Source organism: Vulpes vulpes, chromosome 1, assembly GCF_048418805.1.
Source record: "Vulpes vulpes isolate BD-2025 chromosome 1, VulVul3, whole genome shotgun sequence".
In the NCBI taxonomy this organism is placed as follows: domain Eukaryota; kingdom Metazoa; phylum Chordata; class Mammalia; order Carnivora; family Canidae; genus Vulpes; species Vulpes vulpes.
The window spans coordinates 20,995,628-21,017,812 of record NC_132780.1 but is presented as its reverse complement, the minus strand read 5'-3'; the positions used below and the strand labels follow the sequence as shown (position 1 = coordinate 21,017,812).

At 41.6% G+C, this 22,185-nt stretch overlaps 1 protein-coding gene and 1 pseudogene across 1 annotated transcript in view; both read right to left on the bottom strand.

Moving 5' to 3' along the window:
• Positions 1 to 14,281, bottom strand: part of NLRP5 (NLR family pyrin domain containing 5) — a 29,347-nt gene extending 15,066 nt beyond the window's left edge. The window contains exons 1-4 of the mRNA XM_072759979.1: positions 13,993 to 14,281; positions 11,102 to 11,191; positions 3,196 to 4,786; positions 1,396 to 1,566 (exon numbers count right to left, since the gene is read on the bottom strand). Of these exons, the coding sequence (XP_072616080.1) occupies positions 1,396 to 1,566; positions 3,196 to 4,786; positions 11,102 to 11,191; positions 13,993 to 14,281 (2,141 nt within the window). The remainder of the gene's footprint in view (positions 1 to 1,395; positions 1,567 to 3,195; positions 4,787 to 11,101; positions 11,192 to 13,992) is intronic.
• Positions 12,965 to 13,970, bottom strand: LOC112909326 (MICOS complex subunit MIC10 pseudogene; annotated as a pseudogene).
• Positions 14,282 to 22,185: the final 7,904 nt, after the last annotated feature.

Below are 22,185 nucleotides of genomic sequence, written 5' to 3'. Positions count from 1 at the left end.
GCTGAATAAGAGAGTTATGCTGGAGAATGAAATATGGTCAGTCCATTAAGAACAGAGCTATAGAGGCACCTGGCTGGCTCATTCTGAAGAACATGCAGCTTTTTAAAAATATATTTATTTATTCATGAGGGACACACAGAGAGAGAGGCAGAGACATAGGCAGAAGGAGAAGCAGGCTCCCTGTGGGAAGCCTGATGCGGGACTCCATCCCAGGATCCAGGGATCACAACCTAAGCCAAAGGCAGATACTCAACCACTGAGCCACCCAGATGCCCCAGGCATGCAACTCTTGATCTCAGTGGTCATGAGTTTGAGCCCCATGCTGAGTGTAGAGATTACTTTAAAAAAAAAAAACAAAACAGAACTATAAACAGATGTGGTTAAGTTCAGGCTGAAGAAAGTCAAATGTCAGAAGACTGTGTATAATAATGTAACACCATTTGGATGGAAAAAAAAGTTATTTGCCAATATATAGATATAATGGCATGGAAAGTTTAGGAGATATGAAAGCTAATTAGGGAAATAGGAAGTTTAGGAAGTTGAAGGGCATTAGAGAATTTACTTAAAACCCTTACAATGTCCGAATCTTGTGACCATTATGATGCCTTACTGCTATATTACGATATAGTGATGACACAGACTCAGTTTCCTCACTGTGTAGCAGGAGCTGAGAGCAGGGACAGCTGATGGGAAGGGGGGTTCCTGGGGGGAAATGCTAAGGTAAAGCTGACAGAGGGGTTTGGGGCAGGACGGAGGAGAACAGAACATTGCAAAGACTCTGGCCTTGCCAGGCTCCCTGGCACGGTGCAGCTTATGAAAACTACTTAGGAGATGTTTGCATGGAGAAGTTGACTTGCTCTAGTCTTGGGTGTCACATATGTTTCTCTCTTGGTCTTGTAGGAAAGAGTCCAGAATAGAAGCTTTCTGCAGAACTAGCCCTTCATCTACTCCTGAGGTCTCTCACAGACCCAGGCACTTACTGTGAATTCAAATATTTGTTACGTTAATGAACCAGAAAGCATTAAGAACTGATTTAAAGCCAAAGTCTAGCACTTTGATCTTGCAATGGCTTCATGCTCTACCCATTTGCCTGTAATGAGCCCCCCTTACCTTTGCCCCTACTAGCACTCCTATTCATCCTTCAATACCCAGAGTAAAACCCTGCTAGCACTCCTATTCATCCTTCAATACCTAGAGTAAATGAACCCACCTCAATAATCCCTTCACAGGGTCTTTGGTTACTCCCTATTGCATGCTTTTGGGAATTTGTCTCCTGTATCTTCCACAGCACTTATCCCCTCTGATTACAAATGCTTAGATGGATCTTTTCTCCTAGGTGGGAGAGGAGTGTGGTAACACAGCCATGCAAAGGGGCATGTACCAGGGCAGCCTTACATCAGATTCTGTATTTTACAGGTTGGCTGTCTCAGCTTGATGCAGAGGGTCTTCATGGCCCATTCATTCAGGATGCTGCCACTCAGGTCGAGCTGCTGCAGACTTGGGTGGGTGCTAAGCACCAAGCAGAGACTTTCCCACCACTCATCAGCAAGGGTCTTAATCAGCATCCTATATTGGAGAAGGAAAAACACTTCCACAGGATGGAGTTTAACAGAAGCAACTGCCATAGCAGTGTCAGAAGAGGAAAAATAAGTCTATTATGGCAAGATAGGGATGGCTTTAGAGGTTCTCCGGACAATTTAATATTGTCGCTTTGTTCTGTGACTGTGCACTCTCACACCCACCCTGTCTCCTGAATATTTTTTTTATGCCAGGGGGAATGTATGAAGATGATATAGAGCCACCAGCTCTTGGATCAGGTTTGCCTGGAAATTCTAGCTCTCCCTTGAATGTAAAATGGTGCAGCCACTATAGAAAACAGTATGGAAGTTCCTCAAAAAATTAAAAATAGGGCTACCACAGGATCTAATGTTGGACCCTTGCTCACGGGTGCCAACGTGTCCCGGTGGACGCCCCAGAGACTCAGACCCCAGACAGGCAGATGCAACAAGCAAGAGGGTTTATTGAACGTTTGCGCAAACGGGCTCTCCGCCTCAGAGGTGGCAGAGCGCCCCGATTAGCAATTACAGGCATCTTTTAAAGGCAAAGAAAACGCAGGAGTAGCATAGCATTCGGGTTATGACGTGATTGATTTCTTTGAAGGTCAACACGACCATGTTCAGGGACTTTTCCAGTCAGGGCGAGGCGGGGGATAGTTTTCTTATCTCGGAGAAACAGAATGTTTTCGTTGCTTGAATTCATGGGAGGCGCCTGGATGGGCTGCCTCAGGGTTAGGCCTGGGCCCACTCACGGGTGTGTGTGTGTGGGGGGGGGGTTTCTTCACTAATAATTGCATTTATACAAAAGAACTGAAATCAGGATCCTGAAGAGATGTGTGCACTGTCATTCACAACAGCCAAGATATGGAAACAACCTAAGTGTCCACTGATGGCTAAAGCATGAATAAGGAAAATGTGACACACACACACACACACACACACACGTCAGCAAATATTACTCAGCTTTCTTTTTAAAAAGATTTTATTTATCTATTCATGAGACACACACACACACAGAGGGAGGCAAAGACACAGAGGGAGAAACAGGCTCCATGCAGGGAGCCTGACATGGGACTCGATCCTGGGTCTCCAGGATCACACCCTGGGATGAAGGCAGCACTAAACCACTGAGCCACCCGGGCTGCCCATACTCAGCTTTAAAAAATAAGGAAATCCTGCCATTTGAAACAGCATGAATGAACCTAAAGGACATTATACTAAGTGAAATAAGCCAGTAACATTAAGACGCATATGATCTCACAGAATCTAAAATAGGCCAACTCATGGAGGCAGAAGACAGTGGTTTGCCTGTGGCTGGGAAGCAGGAAAGCAGCAATGTTGGTCAAAGGGTACAGAGTTTCAGTTACTCAAGATGGATATCTAATGTACAGCAATGTGATTGCAGTTAACAATCCTGTATCGTATATTTATGATTTGCTAGAAGGATAGGTCTTAAGTACTAGCAACACACACGAAAATGTATGTGAGGTGTAGGTGAGGTGATGGATATGCTAATTAGCTTAATCGTGGGGATTGTTTTACCAAGTTGTACATCTTAAATACATACAATTTTTGTTTGATTATAACTCCATAATGACGGGAAGAAAAAAGAATAAAATGACAGAGGTAAAGGACTCACCCTTGGGGAGCTAGGGGATGTGCCTCAGTGAATTCATCCTTTGAGAAGCTTTCACAGACATCCATCCGAATTTTCTGCAAATACTGGCAACGCTGAAGACAGAAAGAGGACACCATCAAGTCCATACGCCGGTTTATGGGAAGCCACACTTCCTGGAAGCTGTTCAATGCCAGGACAACAAATTCATCATCCTGAGTCTCAAAAAGACAGTGGAAGGCATCCAGGGAGTCTGGTGGGGTGGCAGTGCTGGCCTGCTGACCCAGTAAAGAGATCCAACACAGAAGCCCCTGCTTCATCACCAGGGGGACAGGACATCCAAGCAGGACCTCTAGGGCTCCCATCACCTCTTTGCTCATGAGGCCAAACAAGAAACGCTTCATCTGGAGCAAGTGGGCATTGGAGCTGATCTCTTTGAGCTCCACCAAACTCCTCATGTTCTCCATGAACACAGGGTAGGGATCCCACTCCGTTTCTAGTCCTTCTAGAATATAGTACAGGGCAGCACAGAAGTCCTGGAGGCTGACATGCAGGAACGTGTAGCATCTTTCATGGCTGCCATCTTGGAGGAGGATGTTCGTCTGAAACAGAGCAGAGAGCTCCGACTTCCTGAGCCTGTGAACACTCAGGTCATCTCTGTAAAACACAAACTTCCTGTTCCACACTCCCCGCATAGCCATTAGGCACAGGTTCTTCAAGATGGCCCTCTCTTCCTGGTTGAGACAGCGCCGGGATGCATCTCGTGGAGTGAGCTGATGGAACACAAAAGTGGCATACAAGCCCGTGAGAGTTTGACAGGTAGGGGGAAGGCTCTTTCCTGATGCCTCCTGCAGATTCAGAGCCTCACAGATGAGTGACCCCAAGATGGGAGCCTGGCACTCCTCAAATAGCAGATGGTTGTCTACCACTGAATGCAAGACTTGTGTCTTTAGATGCTCATTCTTTGTGTGCTGACAAAGCAACTGAATCCTTTTCTCCACTGAGATGCCCCTGACTAATAGGTAACGGGGGGATGTGAGCATGGATTTTAGCTTCTCTATGCCCGTGTCTCTGACAGTGATCATCAGGGAGGACTCAGGGAGCAGGACTTTCTTCAGCAGACTATGCATCAGAACAGATGTGGGTTGTTTGTCTGTCCAGTCTTCACAGAGATTTGGGTCATTGTCTTTGAAGGCAAGGTCCAGGTCATCAAAGCCATCAACAACAAACAAGAGCCTTTCTGGTTGGGACATGATATCCATCATTGGGACCTGGGAGTCTGGCCATTCCCTGGAAATCAATTCTGCAAAACTGCCCTCCTTCATGCAATGCATTTCTCTGGCACCGAGGAAGAAGACATAGGAAAACATGCCCTGGTAGAGTTTACCCTGTGCCCAGGACAGCAGGACCGTTCTGGCCAAAACTGATTTCCCGATTCCTGATTTTCCATGCAAAACCACAGTGCGAGGCTGGAAGCCCCTCTGGTCTGGATTAAAAGCACCAAGCAATGTTTGCATTTCTGGATAGTTTGAGGCAAAGTTTTCAGAACCATGGTATTCATCTAACTTTGTAGCAAATTTTGTCATCACATAGTCCTTGTAGTTCCATGTGTTACCTCCACGGCCCAAGTTGGACAGGGGAAGGGAGAAGAAAAACAGGAGACAATGTTTGAAGAAAGTCTGGAATTTAGGGAAAAAAAACCCAAACAGAACAAACCCCAAATCCTGGATGTAGAATCAGAGGATCCTAAGTCAGACAGTCTACCCACATGGTTTTTTTGTTCCTTCCCAGCAATGTACTGATAACAAGTTCCAGCCTTCAAAGATCACTTCCTCAATGCTTATGAATATCCTACAAAATAAGTATTTGTCACTTTAGCCTGATCTTTATTCTCAGCATTTACTACCTACTTGACACATTACATTTGTTTTGGCTTACTATCCTACTCCCCTCAGTAGACTATGCAGGGACTTTGTTATTTACTGTCATGTCTTCATTATTTATGATAATGCCTGGCACTCTGTGGACACTCCAGTATTTGTTAAATGAATAATATATAACAAACACTCCTATGTGGTCTCTGAAAGACAGGCAGGCTTAGGAAAGCTGAGGATGTGTGCACTGTGGCCCTGAATTCTAGGCTTGCAGGACAGGCGTGCATCTCTAGGTTGCTGTGGAGAAATACCTCCAGGCATGGGGAATCCAGCTCTGCATAAAAAGGCAATCCTGCCTTTTAAGTCAGCCAGATCCTACTTGAAATTCCAAGTTCTACTGTACAGGGTCAGTTGAGCCTCAGTTTCCCCATCTCTGAGATGGGATTAACATCATATCTTAAAGTGTTGCAATAAACCTTTAAGGGAGAATGTGCCTTCAAAATTCATTAGCATGGGGCCTAGCAAAAATGATCAATAGCCACTATCGTCATTACAAACCATAATTCTTTCACATTATTTTAATCATAGCACTTGTCACAAACAGTAATTCTTTTATGCATATTATTGTCTAGTTCCTAGATTGTGATTTAAGTCCTATGAAAGCACTTTACCTCCATACCTCCAGCCTCTCTTCAATAATCTCTGACATCTGCTAGGTACTCAATAATATGGAAAAAAAAACCCCAACCCTCCAATCCTGGGTCCTTACATTTGCTGGTAGTACTATTTATATATATATATATATATTAAAAGTCAGCAAGATTCTCTTGTGTATAAGGCAATTGCTATCTGTACATAAAATCTCTACAGAGAAGTTCTAAATCTTAAACTCCATTATCCTGTATCAGAGACAGATATTAAGAGACCTGTATCAAAACCACAGGAAGAAGATCTTGAGATATGAACAACTTCTTTTTGCTGAGCTCAAACCAATACATTACCCTCAAAGGACAGACTATGTTCCTGGGCTGTAGGTTTTCAGAGAGGTAAGGCAGCCCCAGAAAGGTAAGCCTGCAGTTGAATTCAGGTCTTCCTTGGCCACTTCTCCTCCCACGGACTCAAGTGTCACACCTGTGACCAAGAGTTCCAAATCTCTGTCTGTGGTGCTGACTTCTTTCCCAAGGTCCCAGGTTCATGTGTCAAACTCATCACCTTAACACGTCACAGGGACCTCAAATTCAATGCATCAAAAACTCATGTTTTACCTCCAACCAGAAACTCCTCCTTATACATTTCCTATAAGTGATAATTACAAAAGTTTCTCTTCATGAACTTCCTTTGAACTGATGTTTGCCTTATTGCTTTCTCCATAAGCCTAATTTTAGCCCCATCTTGCCTTCAATGGTGGTTTGTTCATCTACAAAGTGGGGATATTAATACCTCCCCTATGAGACTGCTGTAGGATGCCACAGCATAGTTGTAAGATGTGGAGAACAGCACCTGGTCTGTGGCAATTATTCTTGAGAGGTCGTTAATACTGGCATTTATTATTACTCATCCCAAATGAAAATGGACAATTCTGGCAACCACTAGGTCTTCAAGCTTTTGTCCAGTGAAAGATTACATAACACACCTAAGGCTAACATAGGTTGGGTTGTAGAGGTAGAATAAAAGCCTAGCTTGAAAGGCACATAAATCACTGACTCTCGGCATCACCATCCTTCAGGTTGTCTAATTAGAAAGGCAGGAAGCATTCCTGAACCTTTCTCCCCCCCCCCCCCCCCGAAACCCCAAACACCAACTTGTATTAAATATCTCAGAAATCAAAGCACTAGGGATGCCTGGGTGGCTCAGTGGTTGAGCGTCTGCCTGCAGCTTAGGGTGAGATCCTGGAGTTCTTGGATCAAGTCCCACATCGGGCTCACTGCCTGGAGCCTGCTTCTCCCTCTGACTATGTCTCTACCTCCCTCTCTGTGTCTCTCATGAATAAATAAAATCTTTTTTAAAAAATGAAATCAAAGCACTTCTGTCCATCAGCACTTCCTTGTACATGAATGTTCGTAGTGGCATTATTCATGATAGCCAGAGAGCAAAGGGAGCCTAAATGCCCATTGTCTGATGCATAGAAAAAGAAAATATGGTCTATCTACACAATAGGATAGTAGAAATGAGCCAAGTGCTGGTATGCACTACAACATGGATGAACATTATACTAAATGAAAGGAGCCAGTCATGAAAGGCCACATTTGTAGGATGCCATCTATCTATCTATCTATCTATCCATCCATCCATCCAGATTAGGCCAATTTGTAGAGGCAGAAAGTCTTAGTGGTTGCATAGGCTTGGGGAAGTAGAGATGTAAAGTGATAATGGGTTTTGAATTTCTTTCAGGAAGAGAAAAATTTGGAATTTCTTATTTGGGAAGAGAAGAAGAGAATGGTGATAGTTGCATAACTATGTGAACATACAAAAAAAAACCCCCACTGTACACTTTAAAAGGGTGAGCTTTTTGGAACATGAATTACGGCTCAATAAAAAAGACACAAGTAATATTCCTCAGGAAAGCCTACTGTCACCTCCTTGACAGGTTGTTTGCCATGTCATATAATCATGGCACCTGGTATCTCATCTTCATTTTGTATTTTTAGTTAACATATAACTCTACATGGCCATATATAGATATTTTACCACTGTGTTCTGGTCACAGTTCTTTATATGGTAGGTATTCACGAAACAAAGGTTGACAGAATGGAGAAAAAAAAATCACCACTAGCCAAGTAATTTTGGACAAAGTGCTTGACTACTCATCTCTATATTTAGTGCCTATCAAATGAGCTTGTGCTTGATGCCCAAGTTCACTGGAATCACAGGTCTTTGGAATTTATCTTCATACCCAGTGACTGTAGATGATCACAGTGAGCATACATGACTCTGTCCTTGGTGATGATTCTAGGAGCTCTTGGGGAAGAGGCTGATGCATCAGAGACAAATGTGGATTAGCAAAGGGGCAGTGGACTCCTCTGCCAGGCAAACTCCATAGACTGGTTTTCACCGAGTTCTATTCCAGGGTGAAAAAAAACAAAGTGAATCAGTTTTCTTTACCTTGTTCTTTTGTCTCTGCTGCTCTGGCACCATCTTGTTCTATAGCTTGAGAAATTTCTGTAAAAAAGAGAGGGAAGAATAAACTCCCCCACTCATATAGGAGTATGTGAATCAGAGATGGTACAGACCCACATCTCAGGACCAGTTTGAAACATGGCAGCCACTGGCTCAGCTAGAGATTAATTATACAATGAGCACTTGATTCAAAAGTCAGAAGATATGAGGTTCTGGTCTCATTTTTGCTTTTAATTCTTTGGAGACCTTTAGGCAGTCATTAAAATGAGGGATAGAACGTGGTGGATAAGAACCAAGGGTCTGGAGTTAGACACAGGATTTAAGTGGGAATTCTGTCGCTTTCTGCTTGTGAGGTCTTAGTTAACTTGCTGGGTTTACAGGCTTCTGTATGTTCATCTATAAAACTGGGATAATGGTTCTTATGTTGTGGAGTTGCTCTGAAGATAAAATTGGGTGTTTTGGTAGAGAAATAGCACAGCCTCTGGTGTGTACAACTTATCAAGAATAACCATTGTGTCTGCTTATTAAAAATTAGTTCTCATTCATTTGGGGAATATAAATAATAGTGAAAGGGAATAGAAGGGAAGGGAGAAGAAATGGGTAGAAAATATCAGAAAGGGAGACAGAACATAAAGACTCCTAACTCTGGGAAACGAACTAGGGGTGGTGGAAGGGGAGGAGGGCGGGGGGTGGGGGTGAATGGGTGACGGGCACTGAAGGGGGCACTTGACGGGATGAGCATTGGGTGTTTTTCTGTATGTTGGCAAATTGAACACCAATAAAAAAAGAAATTTATTATTAAAATAAATAAATAAAAAATAAAAATTAGTTCCTTAACATGACTAAGTACATATTTGACTTAGGGGATGTGAGAATGACCTTATGGTATTTAAGGAATAGTCATAAGGTGGTGTTTGTACAAATTGTAAAAAAAAAAATAATACAATAAATGAACAAAAATATAACAGAAAACGACTTAAGCATTTTGAAGCAAAGGAGTCAAGTTATTACATGTAAATTTCTAAAAGATCACTTTGGTTATTGTGTGGCAAATGGATTACATATAAGCAGAGCAGAAACAGATAAGAGCTTCAAAGGTAATGATTCTTGCATACAGGATATGGATAGAAAAACATAGAAATGGGTCATACTTTAGATGTAGAACTATAGGATTTTGATTCATTGGATGGAAAGTAGAGAAAGAAAAAGTCTAAGATTAAAAAGGGACTAGGCTTTTGGAATGAATAACCCAGTGGATAACAGTGCCATTTACTGAAATCGAAAATAGTGGAAACAGATATAGAAAACCAATAACACCAATAACAGAAAAATGCATGGTCCCCTGGAATGCACATGTAACTTTCTCCAAGATGGGCCACAAGACATAATGTGAGGATTTAACAACATCCCAAAACTTCTGGCATACAGATAAAGCAGTGCTTAGGGTGTCTACACCCGTAGGGTTTGGGCATATTCTTTAGCCTCTGGATCTGTTTTGTTGCTGGACAATTGGAATTACAGTTACTACCACACAGGATCCTGTTGAGATTTATGAGATTATTCTCTTTTTCTTTAATTCAATTACCCAACATATAGTATAGCACCCAGTGCTCATCACACCAGAGATTTAGGAGATTAAAGCATATGGCACTATGCTTGACCCATAAGGTCTCTACAAGGGGTAGTTCTTGTGTACAATGGTAATTTAGAGGAGTTCCCCCAATGTGGCAGGGTAAGACCCCTGCTGTTGTCAGTTTTGGTCCCATAACCAAGATTAGCCAGGCAGTGTCTTTATTTCATACCATTGCTACATCCCTACTTAGTGATCTATAAATGCATAAGACATAATTGTATCCCTGGAAAGATGATATATAGGACTACCCCGCTAAGCCCACATTTACATTAAAATTGGAACAATTTATAACTTCTGGTAGTATGAGACTCTGACTCATCAATTTCTCATACTTTATTTTTTCTGTATATTTTTTTTATTGGAGTTCAATTTGCCAACATATAGCATAACACCCAGTGCTCATCCTGTCAAGTGCCCCCCTCAGTGCCCGTCACCCAGTCACCCCATCTTCCTGCCCACCTCCCCTTCCACTACCCCTTGTTCATTTCCCAGACTTAGGAGTCTCTCAGGTTCTGTCACCCTCTCTGATATTTCCCACTCATTTTCTCTCCTTTCCCCTTTATTCCCTTTCACTATTTTTTATATTCTCCAAATGAATGAGACCATATAATATTTGTCCTTCTCCAATTGATTTACTTTACTCAGCATAATACCCTCCAGTTCTATCCACGTTGAAGCAAATGGTGGGTGTTTGTCATTTCTAATGGCTGAGTAATATTCCATTGTATATATAGACCACATCTTTATCCATTCATCTTTCGATGGACACCAAGGCTTCTTCCACAGTTTGGCTATTTCAGACTTTAGTTTTGAAGGGAGCTTTCCTATACACAGCCTGGACCAAGATGCCCAACATAAAGTTGACCCTGATTCTTTTGAGGGTCTAATGACTTCATGGTCAATGCCCATGCTGGAAGATTAGCAATATACAGGCGGTAGCGTGAGTGACAGTGGGGAATGCATGCCGACTATGCAAGCCTACATCTTTCCTTCTATGTTTTGGCTTCGCTGCTTTGACCCCTTTTGTTACTCTCCCTTTTCTTCCACTGAAGTATAAGTTTTAAGGTCTTGAAGATGCCCAAACTGAAGATGGGAACCCAAAGTTGTAAGAAAGCTTTAAGATCACAGAACTCTCTTGGACTTAGAATAAGAAAGACTGATTACTAGGTACTCAGAACCCATACAACCAGCTAACAGCAGGATGCTGAACTAGAAAGAGCACTGGGTTATCAGGTGTCAAGTTCCAGTCCTGGACATGTCACTAACTAGTCCCATGTGGCTTTCGACAGATCCATTTTTCCACCACATTCACACTGACCTGGCCCTTCTTTCATGTTTGGTTCTTGGTCATTCTTCTCTGGTGTAGAATTTTCTGGAATTTCAGTCAGTGAATATTCTGCAAAAACAAGTAGAGGACATATTAGTCTCAATAAAGGCATAACAGTTACTAAGACTAGGGATGAGAACATCTCCTGCCCAAATTACTGAGTGGAATCAAGAAAGCCTCAGGATCGCACAGTTAATTCCATGACTAGCTGATAATGGAGAGAGTGGAGTCAGATCCTCCAGTACCATCAGTACAGAGAAGCAGCAAAGATTTGTCATAAAGTGTGCTTGGAGCTTGAACTGGTAAATTCTAGTCCCATTTTTGCTATATGACCTTGGGTAATTCACATAATGAGGCAGTATATTACAGTTATCAGGAGTTCATTTTCAAGAGTCATTCTCAGTGCCTTTCTTGGAACTTCAACTAGTTAAGTACTCTCTAGAGGCCTGTGAATTATCCAAATAGAGGTGTTCAACTCATGAGTTCTAACACTAATCATTCTTTCTCTCGTCTAGTTGTTGCAAACATTTCTTCCTGTATTTCCTGGGGTGAGATGATAGAACCTCATCCACCCACTTTTTCATGCCAGAATCACGGGCGCCATCGCTGATGGCCTATCCTCTCTCTACATTAAGTCCTATAAAACTGTTGCGTCTGCTTTTGAAACCTATTCCAATTACATTTCTAATGGCCACTGCCACCCTGGCCCAAGACACCTCTATTTCTCCGTGGGATACTAGAATGGCTTCATAGCTTGTCTTTCCACTTCTACTCAGGACTCTTTCTGGACCACATAGCACTTCAGCAACAATGCTGAAATGCCAACTAGATTATTTTTATCCCCCACCCCTTTATAAATGAATTGTTTACGCTTTTCTATTAAAGTTATTAAGATTCTGTGTTGTTGGCTTTGTAGTCCCCCCCCCCCCCCCGCCCAAAATCTGACTTGTTCCCTCCTGTTCTCCATGGTCTAAACACACTCTTTGCTAAAAGCCTTCATAATGCTATTTCTGCTGCTCATCATGTTATTCTCTACCATGTCCAGTTAGCTTGGCTAGCTTCTTTGTTTAATATTTGTTCGACTGAACTTCACTTCTTCTAGAAAGGGCATCTAGTCTTCACTCTGGTCCGGAATAGGGACCACTTAAAGAGGAAATTGTTTATCTACACCATTTAAAAAGAAAATTGCCATCAATCCCTCTTCCCTTCTGCACCGGGAGCTAGAAATCTTTGGTACATTACCCATGAAAATGTAAATATATGTTAAATAGTGAATCTCATCTTTGTCACCCACTAGCTCATGAACTTGGTTAGGTTTTATAACTTGGTAGAACCTCTGTTTTAGTTCTGCCATAGGGAACCTATTTCATTGGCTGGGTTTGGGACTTCATTGTAGCAGTTTCAACATAGTACCTCACCTAGAGTACTGACTCAGTAAATATCAGCTATCATTTTAATTTTATAACCCTAATTTCCTGTGAGTAATATCAACATGTTCCCCATACAGGGTTGTTTTTTTTTTTTTTTTTGGTTTTTTTTTTTTTTTTTAAAAAAAGCTCAGAAGAGATGGCTTCTCTTATGGTCCCTTGCAGCTGTAGATGCTGAGTTACATCTAGGAATGTCATACCTGTAGTCTTTGGGGCCAGTCTGACTGCTCACCCTTGGGACTCTAAGTTCTGTCCACAATTGAACAGGAGAATTTCTCCTGATAAAAGAGAGCTATTTTCCCCACACTACCTTTCTCCTACATACCCTAAGCTCATCACACAATTTGATCTGAGTACGTTGCTATAATAGGGACACCGGCAGTCTGACAAGGTCAGTCTTTTTTTGGGGGGGGGGGGCTGCCTATTTTTAATTTATTTCCTTTAAGACCACCTCCTTGCAATTTCCAGAGAGAAAATACAAAACAAGAAACAGACTTCGTTTCAAATACATAAACAGTGTGCTGGAGTTTAAAGCATTACTGATAACATTGTTACAGAAGAATGTCAGCTTACTCCAGGGCACTTCAGTATTCCTGAGTAATAAACAGGATTTCTCTTTTCCTCCCACTGGGATGTTCTCAGGTGTAAGTCACTACTCCTGCTCTTTGACATATTTTCCATGTAGAAGATATGGAGCCTGGAAATCATGCTGACAGTTGGAGTAGGCCATTCCCAATCCCATGCCAGAACCAAAGGCAAATGGCCACATTCTTTTTTAAAGAAGGTAAGTGAGAAAACAAGTCCTAATCCAAAACCAGTACCTATCTTCATGACCGCATCCGCCATACACCGGTCCCACTTCCTGCCGAGCTCTGAATCAACATGTTCCCCACCCGCGGCTCCTACTTCCCAAGGTCAGTCTTTAGAAGGGTTCCTTGAGCTGGGGTGAGAAATATGGGAGACACCCACCATACCACCACCATAGTATTCTCAATAAACGAATGAAGCTTTGTTAACCACTTTATGTACATTATTTTACTGAACCTCTGCAACAGCACAGGTAAGCATCACAGTTACTATTCTAAGATATGGATCCGAGGGTCAGAGTAAACAGGGATTTGCCCAAAGTCACACATAGAACAAGTTGAAGTCCAGAGCTCAAGCTTAGCACTTATGACTCCAAATTCTGTCTACAAACTTCAATGAAATTTTGTCCAGGTAGAGGGTCCATCTACTCATTTCTTCTCCTTCACTGTCCCACAGGCTGGAGACTACTCTAATTTCCAGCCAGGCAGGAAAACAAACAAGTGACTTTTCACATTTCAGACTCATGCCATGGAAGTGGACCCAACTAGGGAACAAGGATAACTTCCACATTCTCATGTAAACTTGAAGTCACCTCCCTTCTTTCCCACCCCCATATTTGCCCCAAATCATACTCACTTTTCATTTCTTTCCTTGCCTTCTCAGAGAGCGTGGACAGGTTCATCTCCTCAAAGATGTGAATGGATATTTTCCAGACAAGAGATTCTTTATAATGCTCATGCAAGAGGGAGGCTAGATGTTCCACATTGGCATTGCTCACTTCAACCCATGGAAAGGAGCACACTGCCAGTTCTGAAGCTTTTTCCATGAGCAATTCCTTAAATGTCTGAAACTCTTCCTTGCTTAGCTGCTTGAAACACCACTGCAGTCCGTAGTTGGAAAAACAGGGTAATTTGGCTTCTCTCATCTTAGTACAAGGCTGAGGGCTCGAGTTTTGATGGAAGAGTGGATTCTTTAAAATATGGAGCAAATGGTGCCTGTGAAAGAATAAGGGCATCTGCACTTTGCTCCTTTGACCCACACACTGGTTCCTCGTAATTAGTTCCTCTCTGTCCCTCCACCTGCTGTTTTCCACATGTAATTTTAAGGGAGGGGTTGCTAAGATTATTTCAGTTTACTGTGTGAGAGAGGTTAAAGAAATTGAAGATTGTAAAATACATGGAAGGAAACTCAGAAGGGCTCTGTGCTGGTGGAAGAGGGGGACATAGAGATTCCATTGTGACAATTTAGATTTCTTGAGTATTTCAAACACTGCTTTCAGAGATGAAGTGGCCTACATGGGCACAAGCTTTTCCTCAGCATACAGGAGATAGGTTATCACAAATGCCCGATTTATGGGAAGTGCCTCTCAAAAACAGTTCAGAGGCTGGGATCCCTGGGTGGCGCAGCGGTTTGGCGCCTGCCTTTGGCCCAGGGCGCGATCCTGGAGACCCGGGATCGAATCCCACATCGGGCTCCCGGTGCATGGAGCCTGCTTCTCCCTCTGCCTGTGTCTCTGCCTCTCTCTCTCTCTCTCTCTGTGACTATCATAAATAAATAAAAAAATTAAAAAAAATTAAAAAAAAAAAACAGTTCAGAGGTAGCACCCCTCAGACCATTATCATGAATTGACCAGCTGCCTAGAGAAGCTAATACAGTTTTTCCCCCCTTGCATTCTCCAATTTTCCCTTTATATCCCAGAGAGAGTTCTGCTACGATGAATTGCTAATGATAATATTGTGGCAGAGGGCAGCTAATGGACTTGACTATATCTGTATATTCATGTGCCAAGTCTGAAGGGTCAGCTGGCACAGAAGAAGCATCTAAGAAAGTAGGACTCAGGGTGCCTGGGTGGCTCAGTCAGTGAAGCATCTGCCTTCAGCTCCTGGGATCAAGTGTGCATCGGGCTCCTTGCTCAGTGGGGAGCCTACTTCTTCCTTTCCTTCTGTCAGCCACTCTCCCTGCTTGTGATGTCAAATAAAATCTTAAGAAAGAAAGCAGAACTCACAGAAGCAGAGTAAAGAGGTGGTTGCCAGCAGCTGGGTGTGGGGGAAATGTGAGATGGTGGTCAGAGGTCAAACTTCCAGCTACAGGGTGAATAAGTCCTGGGGAATCTAATGCACATCATGGTAATGATAGATACCAGTGCTGTATTGTAGAATAGAAATTTGATGAGATTAGATCTTAAATGTTCTCACCACACACAGGTGATGGATAGGTTAATCAGCTTGATTTTGGTGATTATTGTACAATGTATACTGTATTAAAACATTAGATACCTTAGATATATAATTTTAATTTGTTCATATCTCCATAAAGATGAGGAAGAGTCCATGTAGGCAATTAGATGTTAAGAGTGTGTATACTTGGGGGATCCCTGGGTGGCTCGGTGGTTTAGCGCCTGCCTTCGGCCCAGGGCATGATCCTGGAGTCCCAGGATCAAGTCCCACATCGGGCTCCCTGCATGGAACCTCTTCCCCCTCTGCCTGTGTCTCTGTACCCTGCCCCCTCTGTGTCTCTCATGAATAAAATATATTTTTTAAAAAGTGTATACTTCTGTGATTATGAGTACAGGCTCCCAGATGAAGTGAGAGCTCCAACTTTAATTTCTGCTTCCATGACATTCATGAGGTGTCTCCTGGGGCAAGTAACAGCCTCAGAGTGGTTACTGTCTCCCCTGGAAGATAGGAATTGGTACCCATATTCCTGGGTGTTTCTGTGAAGTGACACAAGTGGGGAGTCAGCACAAGGACTAGCCAAGAGCATGTGCCGAAATCCTGAGTACCATCTGCTCTAATTATCCCATGCTGGGAACAAGACGTCCCCAGCAAAGTAGTATATGTTAACGACTGCTCAGGGCAGTTAGATTTAGGATTTAATTGTTTATTTGTGCATGTGAGTGAGGCTAAAATAGCTTTATCCTTTGGTAATTTCAGAATGTCTGGAGATTAGGACATAGGACGCTTAAGGCTATTCTAATCCAGTCTTTGGAATTCTTGATTTTGTCAAATGAGGCAGGATTTCTATTAACCTACTTACCTTCTGGGGGAAAATTTTTTTTTTTGTGCTACTATGTTTGTTATTCACACGATTAAAACCTTTATAAGAGTGATTAATCACTCCCTTCCCTAGTCGGAACAGAAACCTTAGTTCTATAGACAGAATAAATGCCTACAGTTTGTTTTAAATTTTAATTTCAGTACAGTTAAGTTTCTGCACAGCAAAGGAAACAATCAGCAAAACTAAAAGACTAACGTAGGAATGGAGAAGATATTTGAAAATGACATCAGATAAAGGGTTAGTATCCAAAATATATAAAGAACTGATACAACTCAACACAAAAAAAATTCCAAATAATCCAATTAAAAAATGGCAGAAGACCTGAACAGACATTTCTCCTAAGACATATGGGTGGCCAATAGATGCCCAATATCCTACAGTTTTTACTAAGGAAATTTCATTTGTGTTTGTACCACTCTTCACATATCTGAGCAACCTCAGGTTTGAAATATTTGTAGCATCTCTTTACACTGTAATCAGTTTTTACCAGTATTTTGTGGCATGAGGAAAACACTCCTTTATTGGGGGAAATCAACTATCATCCCCTAGTAGAAAGGCTTTATTCTATAAAGGGGTGAGCATGAGTAGTGAGAATTAGGATTTGGAAAAAGGATAAAAAACCCACCACACACATGCACTCGAAGACAGATTCCATAGAGTAGAGGCAAAGAGCCACACATAGTCAGGTGAACGAAGCTCAATCCTGATGAAACTGAGCATGGATGTTAGTTTAACAAAAGAGTTCCACATTCCCAGAAAAATTAAGCAATTAAGCAGCAAAAATCACATGGTCTCGTAAATGCATAAGTAGTATGAAGACACGCTTTGCAAACTAGAACTAGACATCCTTCAAACTATTTTCTGCTAGTAAAAGCTCCAGCAATATTATCAGTGAAACCTAAAAAGAGCAGAAGTCAGAAGACTTTCTGCAAAGGGCTGGCTCTTTTTGGCTTTGTGGGCCATTAGCTCTCGGTCTCAATCACTAAGTTTGGCTGCCATTGACGATAGATAAGTGGGAAAGCTGTTTCCAATAAAACAGGTGATGGGCTGGATTTGGCTCTCAGGTGGCATGCAGTTCACTGATTCCCAGGGAGGGAGATTGAGCATTTCTCCTCAGTTTTCTACTCTCCCCTAGCATTTACTATATTCTCCTTTCTTTATCCAATTGCTTTGCTATGGAAGTATAAAAGTGGCAAAGAAAGGTAAAATAGTAACCTTTGCAGGTGGGTTAAAAAACCATCATAAATCATATCATTGAATTAAGTTGGTAATCAATCCGAGATATAAATCCCCACCCTAATCCTATTTTTAGTGTATGTGCTACCGAAGGAGCACTAGAACCTCATCCTAATCTTAATAGCCAGTCAGGAAACAATGAACCATCAGATTAGCTACAGAGATAAAAAAAAAAGAGTATTATTTAGGAAAGTGAAGTGTCTGTTTTGAAAGCTTTAGCATGTTCATGATAAAACCCTTGATGGGAAAAGACAGACTGTATATTTTCAGAATACCACTTCTCCTGAAAGTCATCAATATATCACCCCAGAAGTTCTGATATATTTATGGTAATAGACACTCATTAAAGTTCTTAGAAGCAGCCAAAAATGGATAAGAACATTTTTGGGGAAAATTACTTCATTGATGTCTCAGCTAGGTGGGGACCTCCATGAGAGGTTATGGTTTCCTAAGGTCTAAGATAGTACAAGTTATGCTACATCTTAAAATGTATAGGTTTGTGAATTCCTAAAAATAATTTGCAGATGGAACAGAAGTTCTTAAAGGTTAAAATAAGACAAATAAGATGACAAAAATTCATTCAACTCACCTACCTCCCTACCCCCCCCCCAACCAAAAAGCCACTTGGTTATTTTAAATTCAGTTAGCCAACATATAGTACATTAGTTTCATATGTAGTTTTCAATAATTCATCAATTGCCTATGAAACAGTGAAAAAAGCCATTTTAAAGCTCATCTAAGAAATGAACTGGTATAAATAAATATGAAACACATGACAAAGAAACCATCGTCATGTGTTTCTATAGAGAGTGCTCTCTGGTCAGTGGAAATGATCAATAGCTCAATTTATTAAAAATGAGCAAAGGATATGAATAGCTTAAAAAACTGGATATGGCTTTTAAATGTACTTGAAATCAATGGTATAATATGATCAATAAAAATTTCAATGTTGTCCCATGTTTGACGTTATGGCAGCGTCCATAATGTTTGATCATTGCACTGCTTCCATACAGTGTAGGAAAAAGGTACTCCTACATTTTTGGTGGAAGTATAAACTTGAGCCATCTCTCTGGGGTGGGGGGGACAATTTGGCAAGATCTGTGCATTTTTTTAGATTTTTATTTTTTAAATGCAAATGTTAGTAGGCAAAGGCTTGTAACAGCAAGACCAAAGACCACTGATCCATAACAGGTGGGTTAATTTAAGCAATTAAGCTTTCTGCATCCTTAAAAATGCTCAATCAGCACAAAATGGTGCCCTAGTCTGTAGGACATTAACACAATCCACACACAGGATTTTGGGGGATGAGCAGAAAGTGCGTTGTGCTGGGGAGGGTAATCTCACCGGGTCATGGGAAGTGTTAGGAATTAGGTGGACAGTTTGGTAGTCAGGGCCAGGGTTCCCCAACAAGAAAATGTGGGATTCAGGACAGCTAAAACAGCACTGACATCCTGTTTTGCAGCTTAGACAGGACCTAACATGGTTTTATAGCCTTTGCAAAAACGACTTCTTGCAAAATGTCCTAAATTAAGACAAGTCAACCACAAAGCATTTGTCACTATCATGGGGAAGGAGCACTTAAGACGTAAGCCCCCAGAGGTCAGCCAAAAAAAGACCATCAGCTGACATGATACTCTACATAGAAAACCCAAAAGCCTCCACCCCAAGATTGCTAGAACTCATACAACAATTTGGTAGCGTGGCAGGATACAAAGTCAATGCCCAGAAATCAGTGCATTTATCTACACTAACAATGAGACTGAAGAAAGAGAAATTAAGGAGTCAATCCCATTTACAATTGCACCCAAAAGCATAAGATACCTAGGAATAAACCTAACCAAAGAGGTAAAGGATCTATATCCTAAAAACTACAGAACACTTCTGAAAGAGATTGAGGAAGACACAAAGAGATGGAAAAATATTCCATGCTTACGGATTGGAAGAATTAACATTGTGCAAATGTCCATGCTACCCAGGGCAAATTTACACGTTTAATGCAATCCCTATCAAAATACCATGGACTTTCCTCAGAGAGTTAGAACAAATTATTTTAAGATTTGTGTGGAATCCGAAGAGACCCCAAATAGCCAGGGGAATTTTAAAAAAGAAAACCATAGCTGGGGGCATCACAATGCCAGATTTCAGGTTGTACTACAAAGCTGTGGTCATCAAGACAGTGTGGTACTGGCACAAAAACAGACACATAGATCAATGGAACAGAATAGAGAACCCAGAAGTGGACCCTGAACTTTATGGTCAACTAATATTCGATAAAGGAGGAAAGACTATCCATTGGAAGAAAGACAGTCTCTTCAATAAATGGTACTGGGAAAATTGGACATCCACATGCAGAAGAATGAAACTAGACCACTCTCTTACACCATACACAAAGATAAACTCAAAATGGAGAAAGCTCTAAATGTGAGACAAGATTCCATCAAAATCCTGGAGGAGAACACAGGCAACACCCTTTTTGAACTTGGCCACAGTAACTTCTTGCAAGATACATCCACAAAGGCAAAAGAAACAAAAGCAAAAATGAACTATTGGGACTTCATCAAGATAAGAAGCTTTTGCACAGCAAACGATACAGTCAACAAAACTAAAAGACAACCTACAGAATGGGAGAAGATATTTGCAAATGACATATCAGATAAAGGGCTAGTTTCCAAAATCTATAAAGAACTTATTAAACTCAACACCAAAGAAACAAACAATCCAATCATGAAATGGGCAAAAGACATGAACAGAAATCTTACAAAGGAAGACATAGACATGGCCAACATGCACATGAGAAAATGCTCTGCATCACTGGCCATCAGGGAAGTACAAATCAAAACCACAATGAGATACCACCTCACACCAGTGAGAATGGGGAAAATTAACAAGGCAGGAAACCACAAATGTTGGAGAGGATGCGGAGAAAAGGGAACCCTCTTACACTGTTGGTGGGAATGTGAAATGGTGCAGCCACTCTGGAAAACCGTGTGGAGGTTCCTCAAAGAGTTAAAAATAGACCTGCCCTACGACCCAGCAATTGCACTGTTGGGGATTTACCCCAAAGATACAGATGTAATGAAATGCCGGGATACCTGCACCCCAGTGTTTATAGCAGCAATGTTCACAATAGCCAAACTGTGGAAGGAGCCTCGGTGTCCATCGAAAGATGAATGGATAAAGAAGATGTGGTTTATGTATTCAATGGAATATTACTCAGACATTAGAAATGACAAATACCCACCATTTGCTTCAACGTGGATGGAACTGGAGGGTATTCTGCTGAGTGAAATAAGTCAATTGGAGAAGGACAAACATTGTATGTCCTCATTCATTTGGGGAATATAAATAATAGTGAAAGGGAATAGAAGGGAAGGGAGAAGAAATGTGTGGGAAATATCAGGAAGGGAGACAGAACATAAAGACTCCTAACTCTGGGAAACGAACTAGGGGTGGTGGAAGGGGAGGAGGGCGGGTGTTGGAGGGGAATGGGTGACGGGCACTGAGGCGGACACTTGACGGGATGAGCACTGGGTGTTTTTTCTGTATGTTGGTAAATTGAACACCAATAAAAATTAATTAAAAAAAAAAAAAAGACTCCTAACTCTGGGAAACGAACTAGGGGTGGTGGAAGGAGAGGAGGGCCGGGGGGTGGGGGTGAATGGGTGATGGGCACTGAAGGGGGCACTTGACAGGATGAGCACTGGGTGTTATTCTGTATGTTGGCAAATTGAACACTAATAAAAAAATAAATTTATTATTAAAAAAAAGACCATCAGCATGTAGACAGTAACCTAATAGGTAGATAAGTCACTAAAGCTCTGATTGACATGACTCACCACAGCCTGATTGCTAAGATAGTTCTGCAAAAAAGCTCATTAAAAAACCCTAAACCTGTCACTTTATGCCTTCTCATACGGTTTGCATTTTCAAAATACTACCACCATTAGAAATAATTTTAGAAGCTAGTAGAAATGTATTTTAACAACACAGTTCTTACCATAACCCATCTATGAAGGGCCAAAAAAAAAAAAAAAAAAAAAAAGACTAGGGGGAGAGAGCCAGGTAAACATTACTGACAATGGGAAAAGTTTATGTGATTACTTTAAAGAACATCCACTTTTCTGCACATTCGTATATAATATTTATGAAGAATACTGACCATATTGGTGGAAAAAGGGAAAGATACTTATTTCTAAGAACATGCTAAAGAGGTTACATCCTGGGGTGCCTGCATGGCTCAGTCGGCTAAGTGTCTGCCTTTGATTTCAGGTCACGATCCTAGGGTCCTTGGATGGAGCCTCTCCCCCCCTTCTTGGGGCTCCAGGCTCAGTGAGGAGTTGCTTCTCCCTGCCCCTCCCTCCTGCTCAGGCGTGATCTCTCAAATAGATAAATCCTTAAAAAAAAAAGTTACATCCTAACCACAGAGAAATTGCAATTTTAAACAAAAATTTCCTAGTTTTTCCCCCCAACATAAAACAACCTGGATACATAGGGATTGAAAACCCAACAAAATAACCCCCCACCCCAAATCTCCCA